Source organism: Vanacampus margaritifer, chromosome 9 (assembly GCF_051991255.1).
Source record: "Vanacampus margaritifer isolate UIUO_Vmar chromosome 9, RoL_Vmar_1.0, whole genome shotgun sequence".
NCBI lineage: Eukaryota > Metazoa > Chordata > Actinopteri > Syngnathiformes > Syngnathidae > Vanacampus > Vanacampus margaritifer.
In genome coordinates, this window is record NC_135440.1 from 14,094,529 (window position 1) to 14,118,991 (window position 24,463).

At 36.7% G+C, this 24,463-nt stretch overlaps 1 protein-coding gene across 3 annotated transcripts in view; it reads left to right on the forward strand.

Annotated features, from left to right (window-relative positions):
- col14a1a (collagen, type XIV, alpha 1a) overlaps positions 1 to 24,463 on the forward strand; it is a 109,035-nt gene that overhangs the window by 66,111 nt on the left and 18,461 nt on the right. For all 3 annotated transcript variants that reach the window (XM_077575035.1, XM_077575033.1, XM_077575034.1), the window contains exons 28-39: positions 5,936 to 6,079; positions 6,291 to 6,455; positions 6,532 to 6,570; positions 6,633 to 6,771; positions 8,743 to 8,885; positions 10,424 to 10,533; positions 12,722 to 12,880; positions 14,657 to 14,734; positions 15,559 to 15,645; positions 18,853 to 18,906; positions 21,813 to 21,908; positions 22,292 to 22,345. In XM_077575035.1, coding sequence (XP_077431161.1) covers positions 5,936 to 6,079; positions 6,291 to 6,455; positions 6,532 to 6,570; positions 6,633 to 6,771; positions 8,743 to 8,885; positions 10,424 to 10,533; positions 12,722 to 12,880; positions 14,657 to 14,734; positions 15,559 to 15,645; positions 18,853 to 18,906; positions 21,813 to 21,908; positions 22,292 to 22,345 — 1,268 coding nt within the window. The remainder of the gene's footprint in view (positions 1 to 5,935; positions 6,080 to 6,290; positions 6,456 to 6,531; positions 6,571 to 6,632; positions 6,772 to 8,742; positions 8,886 to 10,423; positions 10,534 to 12,721; positions 12,881 to 14,656; positions 14,735 to 15,558; positions 15,646 to 18,852; positions 18,907 to 21,812; positions 21,909 to 22,291; positions 22,346 to 24,463) is intronic.

Sequence of the window (24,463 nt, forward strand, 5' to 3'; positions counted from 1 at the left end):
CGGCAATTTGAAAAATATACTGTACTATGACACACAATAGAGAGAAAATTGAAGCCATTTGTGTTTCTTGTTTTCTAATAACGTAATCATTGCTTCTTTTTTTCCTTTCCTTTGTTGAATTCCCTCTGGCTTACTGTGATCTTACAGTTTTGTGTAGCTCTCAAAAGCTATCGCAATACCCACTAAACAAGGCCGTCAGCCTTTCCTTCCTTTGTTCCCCTCCACGTGTTCACATGGATAGTAATATACACCATCAATCCCAATGATGCCATTGCCATTTTAATATTTCAATTTGCCTTGACTGTGCCAAAACCTTCCTACTTCCATTTAACACTTTGGACTCAGTGTTCACATTTGACTACGAACTGCTCCAGCAAGAAAACTGAAGATCGCGGCTTGATGAAACCAAAGGACCACATCATCTGCAAAAAGCAGAGATGCAATACTGAGGCCCAAAAATGTTGACGTTGTTGATGATGTCACCAGATCGGGCGGTGAAGGAGCCGCCGCGGCTGGCTAACCAGGCGTGTGTTTGTTTTGGTGAAGATGCAAATGTTCCTGACAAAATATTCACAAAGGTAATGATAAGAGTTGGCATATCTGATTATTCAACCTTGATTGTTTAAATTAAAGCACACGTGGGAACTTACTGGCAACTTGAGCTCGTAAACAGTTTGGTTAACTGCACCTTGTTTATTTTGAGGATGCAGGCCCATCCGCAGGCCTCAGACTTTTTAATTAATTCATTTATTTATTAATTTTATTTATTTATTTTCATTTTAACTATTTATTTTAGTATTTTATTGGCTTTTTTTTTATAGTTGATTTTACTAGATTTTATTTGTATGATAGTGTGCAGATCTCAATTTGCAACACTTTTGAAACGCTTGTACATTTACAGTACATAAACATAGACGCCATCTTGAGTACGTCGACGCCGTAGCCATATTGGTTGTGAGAAAAAGTGAAGCAATTTGGAAAGTTGCCTCATTCACTTGCTTCTTGGTGATGTATCATCAAGCCGGTAATCATTGGATTAATTCCAAACCATTGCTTTTGATTGTATTATATCATTCTAACTCAATTATATGAAAATCATTAGCCAATTGTACGGCTAATATGATAGCCACATCCAATATGGCGCACGCGCTGACATACAGTATCGCTTCGAATGAGTCACCTGATCCAACCGGTGTCAACAGCAGAAATAAAAAGGAAAAGAAAATTGATCTTCATTTTAGATGTCCAAAGGATTTCTGGCTCCTGTGGTTTCTTTATAAAACTGGTTCAAATGGCTCTTTAGTTGATCAACAACTCAATAATATTTTACAACATAAAAATAGCTACTATGATAAAATAAAAAAATAGAATTTAAATTTTTTTGCGATTTCTGCCTCAAGTGAGAGGCCACAAGCATCTTGGTAGGTGGGCACGGCCCCCTATGGCCCTGCGTCTACTGTATAATCTTCATACTAGAGTTTGTGTGTGTGACAAAGACACACACAAACAGGGATGGATTTTAGTACTCTACTAAAGTAATTCCCCTAATCCTTGACACTGCCTGGCTGCTCCTTACATGAAGATGGAAAAAAATGTGTCAGTTTGTTACGAAGGCGTGTATAAATGTTGATAAATGTCTTACAACATGTACGGCGTGTTATATGAAATGTTTTTATGCATTAGCCTATACAGCAACGAGATTATGAAATCGTTCCTGTTCAACCAATAGGAATTTCTCTTCCTTGTGTACAGTATGTACAGTATCATTAATTAACCTAATGCATGCTTTATAAATATAATTTCATATTTTTAAATAATGTAAAACTAAGATATCCCAAAGGAAATAAACCATAATTGATTTCCTCCAATTATGGCTTCTTCCTTTGGTCCATGTTACACAAACAGAAAGTGCCAAGTCTATTCTTGCTTAGAAACTGGCAAACAAACAAACAAACAATCATAAGCTCCTTGGCTGAGGTAAAAATATCCTTCTGCACGAGAGAATAAAGGTTCGGGAGGCGACGAGGCTTTTCGGGCTAAAACGGGAAAAGATTATTTCAAGTATTTTTTTTTTTATCTTTCACATCCCCGCTGATGGTGTAAAAACTGCTTTCATCAAAGGAGCCCAATCTAACAGTGTTGCGTAAACACGCAGAGAATAGTGGATCACTGGTTAATTGAGCTACTGAACCACAATTCCTTGGAATATTTCAATATTTCTGTCCTGATTGACTAAAACTTCTCATTCCTTTTTTCCCCTCTTTCTTGTCCAACTCTTCGCATATACGATGGCTCCATCTCCAAGTTCCTGGTCCTCCAGTCCCCTCTGCTATGCTCTGTGTCTCACTTCATGCCTGGCTAGCTTCTATAATTCCACTCTCGCCCTGTGTGATCCCTGGACAGTGTAGAAACATGTATCACTGGCAGATATCTGACACACTCCTCTTTATAGGCCAACCGCACTAACATTTATCATTTATGACAGATCTCTGAAAAAAGGCGTGTAAATGTGTTATGTCTGTGTAGACTCTGTAGTCATCCAGGTCATTGTGAGTCGCAAAAGTTGAATCGAGGCAACATCCTCTTGGTTTGCTGAAGATGTTTCACCTTTTATCGCTTTTTTATATCTCTAGTGTGTGTTTCCCCAGGGTGGTCACATGGTTGTTGTTGTTGCTGCCAGATGTGGCATAACAACTACTAGTCTAACTGTTGCAGACAAGCCTTGAGGGAGAGATGTCAGGACATAGTTGTAACCTGTCGACACAAAAACAGTCCTACTGCTCCATACTTACTACTTTGCCCATAGAGATTTTGTGGGTAAACCAGCTTTTGTCTCAGGGTGTTGCTGAATTTGAAGCAGATTGAAATGTGATGTTTGGAGAAAATCCTTTCTCGAATCAAACCAACCGGGCAAAGGACCAGAGTGTCTCCACACGCCAACCATAATACTATTTTTTGGGTCACTCTTTCCCTTAAAAGATTCCAATTAGTTCACATTAAAAGTAGAAGAGGTTCTGGAATGATTAGAGAAAAAATACATTACAAGAAAAGTTTCAACAATTTAATTGCATCTATGTCACTTCCACACCTTTTGGATTCAAGGTGTGCTCATTTTGCACTCCCCTAGTACTCAACCAACGATATGACAGCCTGATATCTTTTAATTAGTCTCAAGGCTCTTGCTTATATTAACCAGGTGAGTGCATGCGACGGGAATGCAGAGAAAAATCCGGATCTGCAAAGTCAGGTTGACTTTGGAGGCGGCGATGTACGTGAATGTGGCTGATGTCTTCCATCCTCCAGCGTCCTCTCACGATGAAAGTTTAGCTGCTAGAATTCCCTTCATAAATGAATGTTCAGCCTGCAACGTAAGTGCCTGTGTGACTCAAACCCTTGGAGCAATGTATGTGAACGATACATTTCATTTCGGTCTTACACTATGTGGACAGGCTGTGCTGTATTACTTTTATCTTTCCATTTTACATAATCTCATATCTTAAATTTGTGATGTTCAGATTTGCAACATTAAGCCTTTTCATACAACCCTAATAACTGACCCAATTATATGCTTCACTTTTGTATGACGACGTTTATGTGAGGATAACATGCAGCCTTGTCTGGTATCATTATCGTAGTTGCACATCATTAACATTGGTTCATAATACTGTGGAGGGGGAAAATGTGAAATAATAACTATAATAGCCTTCATTTAATTATGTTATCTAGCTATCGAGCTAACTATCTAATCTTACCTACCTACATAGCTATCGAGCTAACTATCTAATCTTACCTACCTACTGAAGGAATTAAGGAATTTTGTTCTCTTTGCGTGTTCCAAAAATGAAGATAGATTTAATGTAAGAAAAATACACCTTTTGCAAAAATGATTTAATAAAAAACAGAGAATCTCTGGACAAATAACAGCCTCTATCATCACTTAAACATCGTGGGATTAAGAGCGTCAAATGTACTCTTCTACGTGTACAATAGCTTCTTATAGTTAAAAAGACCTCCTCCTTTTCATTTATAGACTAAACATACTCTCTGGTACTTTTCCGTGAGCAGTGGCGTAAACAAGGTCAGATTTGGGTGTGTGTTCGGGACTGAATACGTTATATAGTTGAAGGTTCTATTTTTCCCCATAACAAAATCTCACAAACAAGTTGAACCAAATTTACGGTGGCCGTGACTGATGAAGAAAGTAAAGAGTGTGTGTGTGTGTTATTTCAAAGCAAATTTTGTTTTCAAGACCGAAATGTGCGTGTACAAAATAAAACGAGGAATTTTGGACCAATCAGTGTGTACCAGCCTAAGGTCAGACCATACCGAGATCAACACCATCTGCTCTGCTAAGGACACAAAACATTTCGACAAGGTTAATATAAAGAATTGGAATGTTAATAATGTGTAACAATGGTTAATAAAATAAAATGAAGTATTAAAAATGTTATAATATCTAACACTACCTACATGGCTATCGAGCTAACTATGTAGCAAGGTAGCTAGGTAGGTAAGATTAGTTAGATAGATAGCCAGCTATCTAACTAATTTTACCTAATCTCTGGCTAACTATCTAACTAATCTTACCTACCTACCTTCCCTACATACATGGCTATCGGGCTAACTATCTGGCTAGCTAGCTATCTGGCTAGCAATAGTAACGTTCATAATGTTTCATTTGTTATTATCTGTGCCTTTCTTTGCTGATTAGCTCAAGGGAATTACACATTTCTACTGCCTTAGAGTGAGATGTGTGATTCTGATTAATGTTTCTGACTAAATGCAGTTTCTTGCTCTATAAAGGGCTAAATGTAAGTTAATTTTGAGACAGAAGTTGGTGGATGTGTCTGGCATGTAAAGCTTTTGGAGCCTGAAAAAAGGAGGTCATAACTGTGGTGGTGTAGGATTGACTCCATTCTAGCCCTGACACCATTAATAATCCAGACGAGCCCGAGAAAACAGAAGAGGGATGAGAAAATAAAATGTTAATTGACAGGAGCACTTCTGAGGATAGATGATGGCGATTGTCCATGCCATTATCAAAAGGTCAAGTGGTGCGTCACATACTATAAATACTAATCTGAATGGGAAAATGAGGAGCTCCAACAAGTTGTGTGGGGATAGTGAACTGATCAGTCAGGGTTTTAATGATAGCGTAATGTCAGTTTCGCTTGCCATTAATGATAATCGATTGACAATGAATGACAATAAGTTATTATGTGTTGCAGATGTAAATGTACTCACAATGTTTCTTTCAGAGGTTAGTGAGGACAAGAGTTGTTCAGTAACAAAAACAAAATCAAATATTTATAGGCTCAAATCCCACATGATTGAGAAAATGCCTTTTAGCATCATCTCATGAATAAAGTTTTTATGTTTTGTCTTATGGGAGGGCCTTTAAACCATCTAAGATGCCCGCATGCATTTTATTGACTGATTAAATCCATTAAAGTTTACTGTGAATCAACTTTTAAAAGTTCATCAACTTTTAACCTTTGTGACATTTTTTTCCTTCTGGTTAGTCTTATCTGTAAACATTAAGATCTCATTTAAATTCACTTATTCTAAATGCTAATGGATATGCTGCCCTTAGCTTGGCAGGCCGCAGAGTTTTGTAGGTCTCTCATTGACATGCATAAGTTTTGGCCTTCATACTATATTTCATTTGAATGCAAGTGTTTCTTAAATTTATGACTGTATTAAAATAATGGAGATTCAAACACATTGATTTTCATGATGGAAGAAAGGACAAACTTTCCAATTTATTATAGAACCTCTATGGTTTTATAATGTAATTATTGGCAGTTATTAACACTTGCTGACTTCCAAAATGTGATCTTATGATTTAGTCATATGAAGATGGATGAAGATGATTAAATGGACATTTTTGTTATTATTATGCTTATTATCAATTCAGATTGGTTTCTTTTATCAGGTCGAGCCATTAAGCATGTGAAGGAGTCAATTTTCACTTCTGATGCTGGAGCCAGGAGGGGCGTACCAAAAGTCCTGGTTGTCCTCACTGATGGCCGCTCGCAGGATGATGTCAATAAAGTGTCCAAGGAAATGCAGATGGACGGTTTGTAGTCTCTTCCACATACAAAAAAAAGAGACAGAAAGTAGAGAATAAACATGAAAAAAAGAAGGCAGCATATGCATCATTATTTTATTGACATTTAATCAATATATGGCTTTTACAAAATCATATTATCCATAATCAGAATCTTCAACCTGGTGAGAAAGCCGTTAATGTTATTTACTATCTTCTTTTTTTAAATCACACTCCCCAGGATACATCATTTTCGCAATCGGCTTTGCGGATGCAGATTATGGGGAACTAGTCAACATTGCCAGTAAGCCTAGCGACAGGCATGTCTTCTTTGTGGATGATTTGGACGCTGTGAAGAAAATCGAAGAGCAGCTCATTACTTTTGTCTGCGAGGCAGCCACTGCCAGTGAGTAACCTCACGTTGGAAACATAACAAATGCAAGTCAAATAATCTCAATAAAGCACTCGTTTGTAACATCTAGCTTGTCCATCTATTCTGATGAGTGGAAACAGCATGGCAGGTAAGAAGTTAAAGAGCGTCAAAATGAAAGGAGGGGGGGTGATGATGACTTGTCTCCTGCAGGTTTTCGTATGATGGAGAAGTTTGGTTTGGTGGAGAAGGAGTATAACAAAATATCTGGAGTTTCCCTGGAGCCGGGTTCATTCAACAGCTTCCCATGTTATAGGTTGCACCGTGACGCTCTGGTCTCGCAGCCCACCAAGTGAGTCAGCAGAGGGGAGAGAAGTCCCAAAAAAAAAGAAGCCTTTCTTGGTTTCGACGACAAGTTTTCCCAAAGTTTAAAGTGGAAGTCAACCTTAAATATTTCTTTACAATAATATGTGACCTCACTAGTCTAAGCAGAAAAATCCAGCCGTTTTTATCCATCTCAGGAAGCGGCCATTTTGCCCCTTGCTGTCGACTGAAGATGACATCAATGTTGCTTAGGTCTCAGGTAACGACCAATCACAGCTCAACTTCAGAAAACAGGTGAGCTGTGATTGGTCGTTGCCTGAGCCCTGCGTAACTGTGATGTCATCTTTAGTCGACAGCAAATGGCAAAATGGGAAAGTTGGATAAAACGGCTGGATTTTGCTTCCTGATTTATATTCCACAAATATAACATTAATCAGAATGTCATGTTTAGCTTAGTGATTTCACATATAACTTATTATTGTCAAGAATTATTTTGGGGGTTGACTTCCCCTTTACGTTTGGTTTCATTCTCTTGGCCACCACAGACATGGGGGAGCCGTTTAGTCTTTTAATTGCGGCCAGTAAAAGTGAGCTTTTTTTGTTCACTTTTAGAAGACTCCTTTGAGTTTTTAAAGGGCCATTTGTGCAAACATTAAACAAAACTCAGTTAATGAGTGGCCCGGGTGTTTTTGCTTTCATTTGAAAGAGGTCCAATTCAGATTTGATGAATTGGAATGAAACGGAATCTTGGCCCTAACAAAAAAGGAACAAGGTTCGAAAGTCACCTTGTAAGGTGTAAGTGCTTTATGTTCAATGTGCAATGCGCAACCTGTACTTTTAAGCACACTGAATATTTAGACGGGCATCTAAGATATTTTAAAATGTTTAAGTATATGTTATACTCTTAGCCAATAAACATTAGCCTGTGTTTGATAGGGTTAGGGTAACCCTAACCCTTTTGATATTATCATATGGGATTTTTTTAGCATCCATTTGATAATTATCTAACATTTAGACAAAACTGTAAATCCTACCAATAGTTTAGTGGCTCTGAAAATTTATTAACTGTAATTTCAGATTTCAAGGGTTAACGTAAAAAAAAGTATAGCCATGAAGTATACACTATATACTTTAAAGTGGAAGTCAACCTTAAACATTTCTTGACAATAATATGTTATATGTGACCTCTCTAGTCTAAACATGACATTCTGATTAATATTGCATTTTTAGATTATGAGTTATGAAGCAAAATCCAGCCATTTTTATCCATCTCAGGGGGCGGCCATTTTACCATTTGCTGTCAGGGCTCGGGAAACAGCCAATCAGAGCTCACCTGTTTTCTGAAGCTGTGTTGTTACTTGAGACCTGAGCAACATTGATGTCATCTTCAGTCGACAGCAAGTGGCAAAATGGTCGGCCCAGAAGTGGATACAAACGGCTGGATTTTGCTGCTTAACGCATTTTCCACTTTCACAATATTACCCAGAATACCATATTTAGACTAATGGGGCTGCATAGAACATATTATTGTCAAAACAATGCTTTGGGTTGACTTCCACTTTAAACTAAATGTGCTTAAAATGTATCGGAAACCTTCAAGTGTAATCCAAAATGCAATTTTGTCTGTGGTGTCGTCGGGGCTTTTCGTCAGCCAACTTTAAATTTAGCCTCCTTAACTAGGAGCGTTCAGTTTTTCAAAAGTGACATTGACAAGAGTGCTGAAAAGTAGAAGCTGAAATCTTTTGAACCTCAAGTGCTCAGAGGCAGCCCCCCCCCTAAAAAAAGTTTGATTCTCTGATGAAAAAAGATGGCACTCCGAGACAGTTCGAGGCAGCCAAACGCTCCGTAAAAGCTCTGTCAAGCAGCAAAAAGACTTCGAAAAGACACCCGGTGAGTACATGCCTTCAGGGCACAGTTAACTCGTTTTTTGTGATGTGTATGTGTGTGTATGTCTGTGTGTGCGTGTGCGTGTCTGCCCATTCCTACATGTGTGTACCAGGTACCTTCATCCTGAAGGTTTACCATCTGACTACACCATCTCAATGATGATCCGCCTGCTTCCCGAGACTCCACAGGAGCCCTTTGCATTGTGGGAAATCCTCGATAATAACACCAAACCAGTGGTGGGACTCATCTTGGACTGTGGGTTTATTTCAACTCGTCTTGCTTCTTTATCTTGCCATCGTCTCAATCTGCAGATTTGTGGTGCCGTCTGCAGTCTCAGCACCTCAAGATAAATCCTTCATTAATGCTGCACTTTTATAAACTGAGGCTGGGGAGATTTGTTTGATTGGGACAAAGATGTGAAATTAACTCACCGAGCAACTTTTCAGTTGACATTGCGTAATTGGAGTTCTATTTTGATCATTTCAGGACAAATGAGTTGCGGTCTACAAAATGTTTGGAAGTTTCTTTGCTGTTGTTTTTTTTACTGTACGAGCCCCAAAGCAATGTTTTCAAAGTTTTAGGTTTCCCTTCCATTGGGTTAGCCCCGGGACTTGAGAGGACGTGCAGCAGCTTCTATAAAAAGACAAATGTATTTTTAAATGTACTGAGCTATTACAAGCTTGCCTCCAAAACAATAGTACAAATGCACATCCGCTATTAAGAAGGAATATTGGTTTTACATGATCAACATTGTTTCTAGATATGTTTGACAGACCCTCTGAGCTATCATTTATATTCTTCCACAAAGAATCTTAAGTGAAGGACAAATTATTTTTGTCATCCGTAAACAGGAGTAGAGGAATTCCCTGCAGTTAAAAATAACAACAACCCAATTACAGATTTTTAGTAAAAGTAAAGACTACATATGTTTTTTAGGGTGGGAGATAAAAAAATAATTGCAAGAGAATAATTGAATGTCAGCAAAAATCCTTGGCACCAACATGCCACAAGATGCGACGGCGTATTAGGGCCGCGTATAAATATATATATATTTTTTGTAATAAACCGAGAAAAAATCCACAAATTTACGAGGAAAAACTTGAATATTAGTGACATTTTAAAGTGGCAAATTTGCAAGAAAAAAACCCTCAAATTTACGAGAAATAAACTCGAAAATTTGTGGCATCAAGTGGCAAACTTGCAGGAAAAAAATCACCAATTTATGAACAATAAACTCTCAGATTTGCGAAAAATACACATAGCCAACACAAATCCAAGTGTGCAAAATCCCTACGGTTGAAGAACTCGATAAATTATACTTTTCAGTCGGGTTTTAAAATAAGGAGATAGTAATTGCTTTAGCAGAGATTAACCATATTATATTAAACATTCGCACTTTGAAGAGGCACTGCAAGAAACACAAATATGCAAGTTTATTTCTCGTAAATTTGTGAGTTTTTTCCTGCAAATTTTCCATTTTATAATATCGCAAATATTCAAGGTTTTTTTTCTCATACATTTGGGAGTTTTTTCTTGGAATATTACCCCCCAACTAAAAATATATATATTCTTATACGTGGCCCTTTTTTTTTTTAGCACAAAAAAAGAGTTTTCAACCAAGTGTATGCCAAACACTGAATTGGCTGGGGTTCATTGTGCAACAATAATGAACATATTGTTTGTCAAATGAACAACTCTCTGATTTGTCTTTTAGTACATTCAATTGCATGTGTCTGTGAGGTTCATTATACGAAAGATATGTCTTAATGTTCATCTCTCCTAATCGCCTACAGACTCAAGGAAGAGTTTGACATTCTTCAACTATGACTACAAAGGAGACTTTCAGAGTGTCACCTTTGAAGGAACTCAAATAAAAAAAGTCTTCCATGGAAGTTTCCACAAGGTTAGTTTTTCTACTAAGTGAGTTGTTGACGGTGTTTTTATTATTATTATTATTTTAAGTATCCATTAAAAACACTTTAGCATCATTCATACCAGCCTTCTGATATTTTTGGAGTGTCTTAAGGTCAAATCTTGCTTTAAGTAAAGATCTGGATGGTTTATTTATTTATTTATTTTTCTTTATTTTTTTTTTCACACAAAAGACGCTCCCAGCAAAAAGTCAGTTGTACGTACACATTTATTAACAGTTGTCTCATGCAAACATATGAGAGGACGAATTCAGTTTATTTATATAGCGCCAAATCACAACAGTTGTCTCAGGGCACTTTCCTCTTGGAACAAATCAAAGTTCCACACTCCTCACTTAATGAAATATTAACTGAGCCTTACATGAACAAGCACTAGCGACTATCTATTATGCTAATTGTGCAACTATCTATGCAAAGCCACACATACAGTTTGCATACAAATGTAATAGTTATAATTCGTTTCAGCTTGTCGTGTCGTATATCATTAATGTTCCCCACCGCTTATTACAATTCAGAAGTAAAGGTGAGCAAGGTTGCTGCTAAGTTATTATATTTGCCTCATTTAAAAGTCAGTAACATTATTTCATAATGATGTTCAGCTTTTAGTCATTATCAGTTTCCATATAATTTATCTTACTATTAACGGCCTTACCCAAAAAAATTGTGTGTTTTTTGTGTTACAAAATGGATGTTAATCAGCCTGATAGTTCATCCAAAATATTGGAAAAATTCAAATGAGCATTTTAGTATTCCACATTTCAAGCTCGATATAGGTTAAATAATATAGCATGTTACACTTTAAATTCAACTGGATGCCCAAATTTGTGTATGAAAGATTAGCATGTGCATAAGTTCAAATCCAAATGTTCAGCTTGAGGCAATGAGTGAAGGTGGGAGGAATTTTGACAGGCCGATCTGTGAGCGAAGAACTACAAATGAAGTGACATTTTCTTCATGGAAATGGAAGAGATTCGTCAAGTTATGACAGCACATCACCTGCACCTTATATAATGATAAACCCTATAAATCTACACATCTTAAGCCATTAATGCTGTGGAAAAGGGACATTTGCAATCATTGAATTTGACATACTGTGGATGTTATGGATGAAGACTGATTTCATTTTATGTGAGGATCTTTGAGTTCATTTTTTGTGAGAGACCCATTTGCTGGTGAATTTATTTTGTGTTCTGATTTTCCATTATACGGGGTGGCAGTAGCTCATCCTTTTAACTTTGGAGTTTGAGTCCTGCTGTGGACAAAAAAAAATTGGACAGTCAGATTTTTTTGTGTGTGTGTGTGTGGTGTGCAACAAAAATACTGACTTTAAATTGAATTTACCACTGAGGGATAGAAATGAATATAATACATTTTAAAATGATTTGGGCTTTTAAAATGCTCCAGTCTCCACAGCAACACATTTGTTTCCCCTGTTATGACATTAACATAAAAAAAAGTATTTACAATAAATGAACTTGCAGCATATCACATAAACTTTGTAGCTGTTTGCTCTGATTACATTTCTTTTTTTCAGTCTGGTGTTTGTTTAGTTGTGTTTGTGTAGTTTGGAGATAAAAATCGCTTGATAACCCTGCGTTATGGATTCTTGCAACGCACAGTACAACAGAGTTAATAAATTTTCTCCATTTCCCTTCCAAATCATACGAGCAATATGACTGATAATGCATCACTCTCAGCAGAAGAAGCAAAAGCAATTTGTCTCATGTCTGCAAAATGATAAGCCAGACAAAAACAAACGAGGTGCCTTATAAACACCGAGTGATGCTGGTGATGTTTGAGACTTTGTGAACAATCACAAAACGCAAACCTTTTTTCTTCTTTTTTGTTTATTTTATGTTTTGACCCCAATTTGCGCTTTCATACATTCATATTTATTTATTTATTTGCAACCCGCAGTCTTGTGGTTGAGCTCATCATGATCAATATGACTCACAATCAAACCACTCAAAGCTTTAGTTGTCATCAAATCAACTTCTTTTTTTATCCACTCATGACAAATTTGATGTGACTTAAACATTCTGATTGGGTTGTATCATTTACTTTTGCAAGTTCCACCTATGCCGACATAACAATACAACTTTTTTCTACCGTCGTTTTGCTCACTGCTCAAATGCAAAATGAATGCTTGTCTGCGTTTAGCTCCATGTAACCATCAGTAAGACATCAGTGAAGGTGGTGTTGGACTGCGCCGTTGTGGGAGAAAAAGCCATCACTGCAGCCGGAAATATCACCACGGATGGCGTGGAGGTCCTGGGTCGCGTTGTGCGGACCCGAGGCAGACGGGACAACTCGGCCCCGGTCAGTATGGAGTCTTGTGTGACGCACCTGCATTTTAGCGTCTACTGATTATGTCTTGAAGTCTGACAATGATGAGCATGTTTTAGCACCATCCACAAAAGCCTGTGGAGAGTTTGAAACTCCCTTCAGATCAGGAGATGTTCACCTGTCTGCATCCACGCTGCAAATGAACGATGCTTGAGAAAAGCCCCCACTGGCTAATTGAATTATATTCCCACCCCACAAAGTGAGCCGCCATACAAATTAGATTGCGTTTTATCACCAAGCTGCAGAACTACAATCAATTACTGTATATGCTGCAGCGGGGCTCAACACGAGCACTACCCGCCCCCACGTTGACTACACAGACAAACTTTTGAGTACATGCCAGTCAACATTGCAGCTCTGCTTACCTTTAGGATTTGATATGATACTGCTTTTCTGTAGTATGGTAGAAAAACCCTGGCGGCACTATTTTCGTGCCAAGCACAAGTCTGTCAATGCAGCATGCACAAGCCATCCATTGGCAAAAGGGTCCGAAGGCTAAGTTTGATGTTGTGAGTTTCCTCCAAAACAACTAAAATTTCACAGTTTGTGAATCCATGTCTAAAATAGTCTTCAATGATGACGTCTATTATGGTGTCAGCAAAGCTTTGTCTTTTTCGCCCCCCTCGAACCGTGGCTTTGGCGCTCCATGTAAAACTTTTTTTTGTGGGGGTGGATGTGGGGGCTCAGTTGCAGAAATGTTAGTGGGGGGGGGGTGTTACTGGCCAAAATGGGCTTCTGACGATGGGAGGAAAAAATCAACAACTTGTTTTCCCCACGGACTTCTGACAGACTAGCGCAGATAGAAGATAATAGTGATAACTATTCATTCAATTAATACATTTGTCAAATGATTGGCCCACAATGCTGTCATATTTATGACTGAAATACCATGACATGCACCACACACCTCCGTGGGGCTCAAAATCTGTCTGTCTCGCTTTCAAATCCACCAAAATCATGTTACATCACCATTTAGACCAGGTTTTAGCAAGTCTAGTCTCCATCTAGTCTACCTTTTGTCCAAGTTGCCAAATGCGCTGGGTATTATACACTAGAGTGTCTATCAAGGCATAGCGCTGTCTATCAAATTCACGGCACAAAAATGAAAATAAACCAGTTTTATATATAAGAAAATAGGGCCCCTATTATCGCTTGACAATGAATTTTTATTTTTTTTTTTAATTTTGGGGACTGTGAAAGTAGCAAAATTTCTGCATGTATCGCGGAAGCCAAGGTAATATATATATATATATATATATATTACCTTGGCTTGCGCGATACATATATATATATATATATATATATATATATATATATTACCTTGGCTTGCGCGATACATATATATATATATATATATATATATATATATATATATATATATATATATATATTACCTTGGCTTCCGCGATACATGCAGAAATATATATACTGCAGAAAAACATACTTAAAAAAAATATTTTTTTACCGTAACTTTTATCAAACAGCGGAATAATACAATATTTGTGAATGTATAAAAGCGTAGACAAGACAAGTGCATTATTAGCCATGTATAACACATCAAGTCTCACAGGATAGAGTGGGCGGTAAGAGATTGAGTGCTGCTTGCTGAAAGAGGACAAGTGGACTTTTTATCCACTTAACATATCACTGACCATTAACACTAAGATGATCACGTCGCGTCACATCAAGGTGTATGTATGTCTCTAAGGGGCATAAACTGAATGTAACGTTGCGTGGGTGTATTTGCAGTTTCAGCTCCAGATGTTTGATATCATCTGCAGTACTTCGTGGCCAAGCAGGGATAAGTGCTGTGAACTGCCGGCGTTGGTAAGAACACACACACACACACACACACACACGCACACACACACACACACACACACACACACACACACACACACACACACACACACACACACACACACACACGCACACACACACACACACACACACACACACGCACACACACACACACACACATACACGAATGTGCAGTCATTTGGTGGATATCGCAGCCTGAGATAATAAGAGCCGTAATTGTGCTTGTGATCAAATTGAGTGACGATAAAACCGGAACGACCAAAGTCAAATTAGATCCAAATGACTTGGAATCCGTTTGAATGGGGATGGCCACTGGCGAAGCATCACCGGCGTTTAGCCGTACCTAATTTCATTTACAAAATCGAATTACGGGCAATGAGCACCTAGAGGATATAACGGTATGATGTTTCTATTGCTGTTATGCTCTCATATACACATATGCAGAATCAGTGCTTAGAATTCCTCATTATGCAATGCAGTGTAGTGTTGCTTAATAGAATAACAAAGTCATTTTTCAATTTTTCAAACAGTTTCAAGAATTTTTATTTTTTTTTTTGTCTGTGTGGATTCTCAGTCATTCGGGTCAAAGATTGAATTGAGACTGTACTCTTTTATTTGTTGAATTTGTTGTTTTTGCAGAAAGATAAAAAAAATACTGGTAATTATTCGGCTTACATCTTTCACATGGCTAAACGGGAAAATAACTGAAACAGGCATGATTAGCAAACTGTATTTCTTTTTTTTTCATGGTGAACAATTGAGGTCGTAAAACCGAATATGTGGGCTCCTCACATCATCCTAATCAGTTTTTTGGTGTTTTTCTGTTTTAGCGAGTTGAAGAGGAATGCCCTTCAATGCCTCATGCCTGCACCTGTTCTCAAGACAGCAAGGGACCCCCAGGACCTTCCGGACCTCCTGTGAGTCCCTGTTAATGTGATTCGGACTTAAGAATTCCCAGTAGCTATTCATGCCTTTGCTTATAGTCAAAATTAGGAACAGGAAGTTGTTTTTTTTTAGTACTGCCTACATGACACTGCACATTTCCTAAGAAAGTCAATGTAATGAGTTACGTTAAATTGATTTAAATGAGTCCAATCATTATTTTGCATGATGCTAACTATCTCACTTTCTAGAATACCAAAATTATTTTAGTTGTGAGAGCAAAGAACTAAGTAACACATAAACAAGCTCATTTATAGCCTGAAACTTCTTCTTGTCATGATCTTCATTTTTCAATTAGTCTCAGTCTTTCCATTCATTCACCATATGGCCTGTGCTTTCTGCTGTTCACTCTCAATCACTGCGTCTGTCTCTATCATCGGCGCCACATAGTTTGAGAGAGTAATTAAATGTTGATTCCATTTATCACAGAAGATTAGGATCCGCCAGAATTGTCGTCATCCCGATGCAACCAAGTCAGGTCCACTTTCTCATTTGAGGAATCCGCATGTCCACTTGCCAGCGTCTTTCTAATTTTCTTTAATTATGTCTCACTTAAGAAGCCTGTGTGCGGCGATACTGCAGTTCAGCAACAAATAGCCAATATATATGTTAATGCACAATTTTGTTATCCTCCCTTTGCCTATTTTTTTGCGCATGAATTTTTCTTTCCCTTTGATTCTTCGACCAACAGCAGCGCAACATACAGCTGTGATACTGTCTTTGTGGCCATCCTATTATTTTTCTTTTACGTCCTCTTCATCCCAACACGGAGTCTCTTTTTTTCCTGTTGCTTTATGTCCCCTATTCACGGTGTTTGTGTGGCCCCGCAGCTTTGAATAGACTACTTAAATCACATTGTAACTGCGGAATGTGGCCGTCAGTGAATGCCATGGTGGGATAAATCTTTTCAGTGCTACAACAGCACACCGGCGGTCTCCATGTGCGGTTCGATGTGTGTCTACTGTCGACCACGTAACATAACCTTCTAAATAAATAAATGTTTATTCAAGATGGTTACAGTGTTGAAGTTCCTAAGCGCTAAATCTACAAGTAAGTACGCTTGATGTACTGTATGAAATGTACTTCAACCCTCCTGTAACATTTGTTTCAAATTTTAGTACACCAAAAATGTCAGCGGGTCAGCATGTTGAACCATTAAAAATGACATTCTTGTTAACTCATTCACTGCCATTGACGGCTATAGACGTCAAAAATTCATTTGAACTATTTCTATTAGTTTAACATTTTTTTCCACTTTTGTTAAAAAAAGAGTATGAAAACCTAGATTTTTTTTTTATTGTACTATTAGAACAGATAAAATGTGTCATTAATCCTGAGTTAACTATTGAAGTCATGCGATTAATTACAATTAAACAGTTTTAATCGCCTGACGCGACTTAAAGATTATAAAAAATTTGGGGCGTCAGGTGATTTAAAATTTGTAATCGTATTTTTATTTATTTATTGTAATTTACATTTTTTTTAATCGTAATTAATCGCATGACTTCACTAGTTAACTCACAATTAATCAAACATTTTATATCTGTTCTAAATGTACAATATAAAATATCTAGGTTTTCATACTCTTGTTAGCAAAAGTAAAAAAAATGTTAAACTAATATAAATAGTTCAAATAATTTTTTTAAGTCTATAGCCGTCAATGGCAGTGAATGATTTAAATCAGGTTACAAGGAAATTCAAAAATATTTAGAATGAAATGAAGAAAAAGAACAATACACTTTGTATAGAGTTATATTGAATTCAATTAATTTACAAAAATAACTACCTGGGTGGAAGGCGGTCTCCTGATATCCATTTCACAGCGTTAATCTGCACTTTTCTAACTGTGTGCATCTGTGAAAATGCGAAAAAAAGAAAAGAAAACTTTCCACCCATGCGCACAGTTAGACCGCTCTTTGCGCTAGATTTTAGTCTATGGATTGAGTCTATTGGTTAAGATTGGTGGTGAGAGTTGTTAATTTGAAAATCTCTGTAAATAACAAAAAGCTCTGTTTTCAGTTAAAAATTGGTCCACATAAAAATAGATAGTTATAATAGTTACTGGTAATTTGAAAATCTCTGTAAATAAAGTATTTTCAGTTAAAAATCAGTCCACATAAAAAATAATAATGGGGACTGTCAATTGCATTCCAAAGCAATGGTTGGTGTAATAACTCCAAAATTATTGGAATATGTCCGAAAGGAAAAATAAACACAGAAAAAACATTTTGGCCAATCGGAATCTTGAAGAATGTGTAATTTGGAGTTACTCATTTCCTGAAAAAGCTACAATAGCAACAATGGTGACTTGAAGAGTAGGGGAACCAAACTATGCAGTAAAGTTCATTTGTTTTGGAATGTCTTCATCCTGGCCAGAAACTTCCAAAAAGCAAACATTACATGACTTTATTAGTACTACAGCAGTACAATATTTTATCCTTCAAGGCTCATCAGCAATCCAAATGAAATCTAATTTGTTGTCCAGCACCTTTTCAAATCAAAGAATCGCACATTGCCGTAAAGCTTGTGCTGCTCAGTAAATAGACGCTCTTAAGTCAAAGCATGTAGTAGTCCAAAGAATAACTATGAATCTACAGTTGGAAGCTGTTTTTACAACAGGTAGTAATGTCTTCCAAGTGTAATAATTTATAGCTTCAGGGACGTACTGGAGCTCCAGTCTGACGACAGTTTGTTGGACTGAGACTTTACTTGCGGATACAACTCAATAGTAAGAGCATTAAAGCGACACTTTTGCTGAATTATTGAGGAAGCATAGTTTAAACGAGATCATGGTAAGAATGAACTTTTACCTTGTGTTTTATGTTCATGATTTTGACAACTTTTGATGATTTTTTTTTTTTACCTCATTTGCAAATGACCTGGTCCATCTGTCCATTGTAAAAATCAATGTGGCCCTTATGCACAATAAAATTGCCCACCACTGCTTCAAGGCCACTACTTATTTTATACCGGTGCATATAATGAAATGTTTGTGTACAAATGTTTTAAATGGTAACAATTTTGCATACATGTATGCGTACATAATATATATGTACGTATATATATATATATATATATATATATATATATATATATATATATATATATATATATATATATATATATATATATATATATATATTTGGTATATGTACGTGTATATATATTTTGTTGTGTTTCAGGGCGGTCCAGGAATACGGGGAACACGAGGAGACAGAGGGGAACCCGGCATGACTGTGAGTCAAAGTCCAAGTGTTTTTGGTGCCATGCTAGACACATGTAATGTTTCACTTGACCAGACAAACAAATGAGTTTGTAAGCATTTATTTTTTTATTTTTTTGTATATACACTTAAAAAAAGACTTAATTTGAAATATGAATATCTGCACATTCTAGGTAAATAAAATACGCTTCATGTTCAAAATAAAATATTTATAAAAATTCTAATACTTTGAAATGGATAGATTTTATAACCAATTTCTCAACAAACACTAATTATATTTCGCCTGAATTATAGCAGCGAGAAGAGTCATTGCTAGTGTACTGTGTTATTCTATCGTTACCTTGAAAAAAAGAAAAAGTAAAACATTAAACTTAATGACTGATTATACATATCTTTAAAATCTGTAATCATTTGAGCAAGAATTTGCTGAATAGACATAGTTATGCTGCATCATGAGGAAATGCAAAACTCCTATTTGCCTTAAGGTTGACTGGGAGCTTATTATCAAATGTGCTAAAAAATGAAGGAAGTGGCTGTGTGACTTTTTAATGAGTCCAAGTCATTCATGTGGTGGAGGTACAATGCTACAGGGTAATGAAGAAAGCCCTCCCAAGTGGAACAACTAAAGGAGGATCAATAAAAACACCCACAACATCTCTTAGCAGTGTTCACACGCACTTGCTAACTATACATTCGACATATGTTTGGTCCACACCTGCTCTCAGAGAACAGTCACAGAACAGCCCCCGTCTACTGCCTGTTGAAGTGGTCAAAAGATGGAATTAAATGTCCAGGATGTGAAGTGTTCACAGAGAGTTATTTTTTTTTATTTAACATCCTCCTCTTTGTTCTTGAAACGGAAATAAACGTCACTTCGGAAAAGATAGAAAGCAGACTTCTAACTTAGCTTAGCTTAATTTAGCTAGCTAAGCAGATGTCTAATTTAGCTTAGCTTAATTAGGAGTTAGAAGTCTGCTTAGCTAGCTAAATTAAGCTAAGCTAAGTTAGACGTCTGCTTAGCTAGCTAAATTAAGCTAAGCTAAGTTAGAAGTCTGCTTAGCTAGCTAGATTAAGATAAGCTAAATTAGACGTCTGTTTAGCTAGCTAAATTAAGATAATCCCGGTTAGAAGTCTGCTTTCTATCTTTTCCTCTTATCTTATCTTTAACTAGCTAAGCAGACTTCTAAATTAGCTTAGCGTAATGTACTAGCTAAACTGAGATAAGTTAGAAGTCTGCCGGTGCTTTCTATCTTTTCCGAAGTGACGTTTATTGCCGTGCTTCAAGAACAAATAGGGGGATGTTATAAAAGACTGTGTGTAAAAGACTATTAAGATAGTTAAGCTAAGGAAAGTGTAGTGTGCATTTTTACCCCCCAATTTAAAACAGTTAACAGGTATCTTTCCCCCAAATATAAAACATTCTAGACATATTTTAATACAACTATACTGCCCACACTTCCCTTTTATTCACACCCACAACCTCTGTAGAAAGTGTTAGATATTATTAACATTTTAATTCTTTATTTCATATATTAACCATGTTGAAGTGTTTTGTAGATGTGCAAAGTGGGTGAAATAGTGTTGAACTCAGTATAATTTGACCTTAAACTAAGCTGGAACATATTGTTTGGTCTAAAAAAAATTCCTTCTTTCTTCCTAGACTCTTTCTCTATCTATTTATGGTTTAATAAAAGTACAATATACTGTATGTGCAGCCTCAAAAGCCTACACAGACTCACCATGTAACATTGTAGAGTGTCTATAAATCAAATTGCTGAATGCGCGTGGGTGAGCCGCCAACTGTCATTTTTTTTGCAGTCCAGTCCAAGTCGAGTTCGACCGCATTAAACACTGCAACACACAGCTCGTCATCAACCTTCACACCCACGTGTGTTGACAAAAGCTGCACAACTACTGAAGATTAGGACCCCATTTCCTGATTTTAAAGCATCCCACAGGTGTTTCAGGTGCCTTAATGAACTCTCTTATATATCAATAGGCACTGGTAAATTATTGTTGTCCCTGTACATAAACATATTAACAAATACAAATTATATAAATAAATAAATAACCCCTGGATGTTGGCTAACGAGCATGGATTTGATTAACAAACCCAACATTTTCCAACAAAACAATTCAATGGGTCCCACATACCCATCATATTCATGATATAAAGTATTCCAAAGCAGTGTATGTTTCTATATTTATACTATGGTGCAGTGTAATTAATCATCCAGCTGTGAAAGGAGATTTGCTGTTCCGTGCCCCCATTTTCTTCATGGTTATTTATTCTGACATATGAAAAAGGTGTTTTCGATGGGCTTCAATCGTGTCGGGTGGTCTTTTAGTTAGTCAATGAGAAAATATTATTGTTGTTGGACAACGTGTCAAGCGATGAACATGAGATGGCCCACCCAAGAGTCTTTCTCGAAATTCCCAAGAATTCACCAAAGGCAGGATAAAGGACATTTTTATTCTTCTTTGCAGATCATGTGTGTTCTGCGAGATGCATTTCAGGGTACTATTGGCACATTCGTATGCCGCACGCATACGCGCCGGCAAGATCACAATTGCTTCACAGCGGTCTTACCACTGCAGCTTCTGCCACAGAATTTCAAGAGGTCGACTGTTCTGTTGACTTCATGCCACCACCAGCACATTTTCATGTATTTGTAATGTGGAGATAAATTGCACAGATCTATGTGTAAACTATGTGTAAACTATGTGTTTCATGGCGATGAAATTATTTTTTTATATTTTCTCAGGTAACCTAATAAGTAACAAAAATATTTCAAATTGCCTAAATCTACCTAATATTGGAGCTGCTGAGTAAAAGTGACATTAATGAATTAGCAATACTCAACAACCATATTCAAAAGATGAGATAAAAAAAAAATGTATGTAATGTATTTTTTGTAGGGGCCTCAAGGGCCTGTGGGAGAAGCTGGCTCTGCCGGACCACCTGGACCACCAGGTCCTCAGGGACCCAGTGGCCGCTCCATTCAGGGGCCTCCGGTAAGATTCACTTGTTGATGTGATAAACGATATCTATGTACAATATTAGATCAATTCCACTTAGATAATATTTAAAATTGTACTATTGATCATAAATGCTTGAAAATTATATATTGTAACAGAAAGAAAAAAAAAGTTTTCTCAACTGGGCAGAAAGATCACATTGTGTGTGTTTTCATAAGTTCTGTGCTATCAAACACTTGCCAGCATAAACTGTCAAAAGATATATTGCCAAACATTTGTAGGCTCGAATCCAAAACTCACTAGTGTTAGGGGAAAACTTTATGAAGAAAACTGATGTTGGTTCTTGGGTCCCTTGATAGCGGTCACTATGACCACTATCACTCAGACAACTGACATGGGGAACATTGTTTTTTTTGCAGGGGGCTGCTGGGGAGAAAGGACAGACAGGAGAGATCGGCCCAGCTGGCCCAATGGTAAGAGTTGCTCTGTATCTTTATAAAACATCAACGGCTCTATTTTTGTAGGCAGCGCATTGGAGTGGAGTGCAAATGCTAGCAGATCCCCCAAAAATTCTGATCTGGCATATTTCATTTATTCATGTTTTTATATATTTGTTTTTGTTTATTTATCTATTTTTTTATGTATTCATTTGATTATTTTTAATTATTAAAAAAAACAATCTTTTAAGTATTTTAATAATAATAATGATTATTATTATTATTATTATTATTATTATTATTATTGTTGTCAATGGGGTTGGGGGCGATCTGCATTTGCCACTTGTCTGAGAAATTACCAACACCGGGTCTAACTCACCTCTGTGCAAAGTTTGCTGTGCGCCGCGCAGGATTTACGCTGAAAATAGAGCCCGAAATCGTGTAAAAGTGAGATAAAGGCAGACGTCAAACAGAGTTGTTTGGTAGGCGGCCCAACAATCACTTATTCCGTTCCCCACTCCGTTTTGGTCTTGATCAAATGAACTGAAACCCAGCTGTGACTAAATTTTTATTCTCTGTGTGTTTGCGTGTGCTTAATAAATACAAATGAGCATCCCATGAATTATCACTGAAGTGCCTGCAGCCTGCAGACGGATGTCAACAAGTCATGTTACCATAACAACCCAAAATTTGATCACTTCATAAAAAATTAGCCGATATTTCAAAAATCTTTCCCAAATATATCTCGTCATATATGATGCGCTATGAGAGGTTTATAAAATAAAGGAGTTTTCATCCATTTTGTGAAGCAGAAAAAAAGTGTTACTGAATAAAATTTAGACTTTTTATTTAAATCTTTAAGTTATCAGTTACTGTCCTGCCAGAGCAAATTAAATATTAATCTGGGACGGGTTCTGCAAATCCCACATAAGTGCTACTTATCAACTTTGTTTGACTTATAATTCAGTTTATTAAAAATGCAGTCCTTGGCTGACACTCTAACCCAACTCCAAACTAAAGAGCGCTGAGTTTCAAATAATCTCATTTTTGAGTATTTGGCTAACAAATGGTTTCCTGTTGATAATGACTTCATTTAAATCAATCAACAAGCTGAGTAGCGTCCTCAATTGACGAAAGTATTCATTTCCGACATTTCTTTCACAAATGTGTGTTAATGCAATAGTAAAGTCATGCTTGCAGTAAATACAGTATTTGTATGGAAAACACTTACAGGCCATAAATGACCTTCATCCTTTTATTGCAACCTATGCATGCACACAATGTTACCTTGGAATCACGGGATGGAAGAATAGGAATGTGTGTGTTTGCGTGATGGCCTCCATTTTTCAAGCGCTACAGCAAATATCACCAATAGAACTCTATACCTCTCCCTCTATCCCTTTCTTTTCTCTCTCTCTCTTTGTTTCTTCTCGATCTTCATTCCTTCATCTGTGGCTGCAGTAAATACCGTGTAACCTTGTCATCAGCATCTCCTCATCTTTCTTCCAGTTCGATAGGAAAGAAAACGCTGCTACAATGAACAGCAAAGTGTGTGTTTGGGCATCCATCTTCCTTATCTCGCTTTCATTTTATCAGCGTGTGTGTGTGTGTGTGTGGCATCATGTAATTATTTGTTTTGTCTGAGCAAGGAATATTATATTTCTATGTGTGTTCATATCTTCTTTATCACAATAGTCTTCAAGTAGTGTTTGGAAATGTGTGTTTGCCAACACATTTTACTTTAATATTCAGAATTTTGAGTCAATTCATCCCTCAAAATGACCATCCTATTTTAATATAAATATATATAGATTAAAAAAAATATATATATATATGATTTAATATTTAATTTAATATTTAATTTAATATTTAATTTAATTTAATATTTAATTTAATTATATATATATATATATATATATATATATATATATATAAATTATGTTGTTTATTTTGAATGTTTACTGTGAAAATAAATTGCTCTCTTTCAGTATGCACAAGAAAATACAGTAATTGAAAACAATATTAATCTCTACATGAAGATTTTTTTTTCTCCCAGAAAATAAAATAATATTAGCACAGTACTGTCATAAATAATGACTGGACTCCGCTAAAAGGGCAGCGTATCATTGTGTAGACGACATTAAATTGACCTGC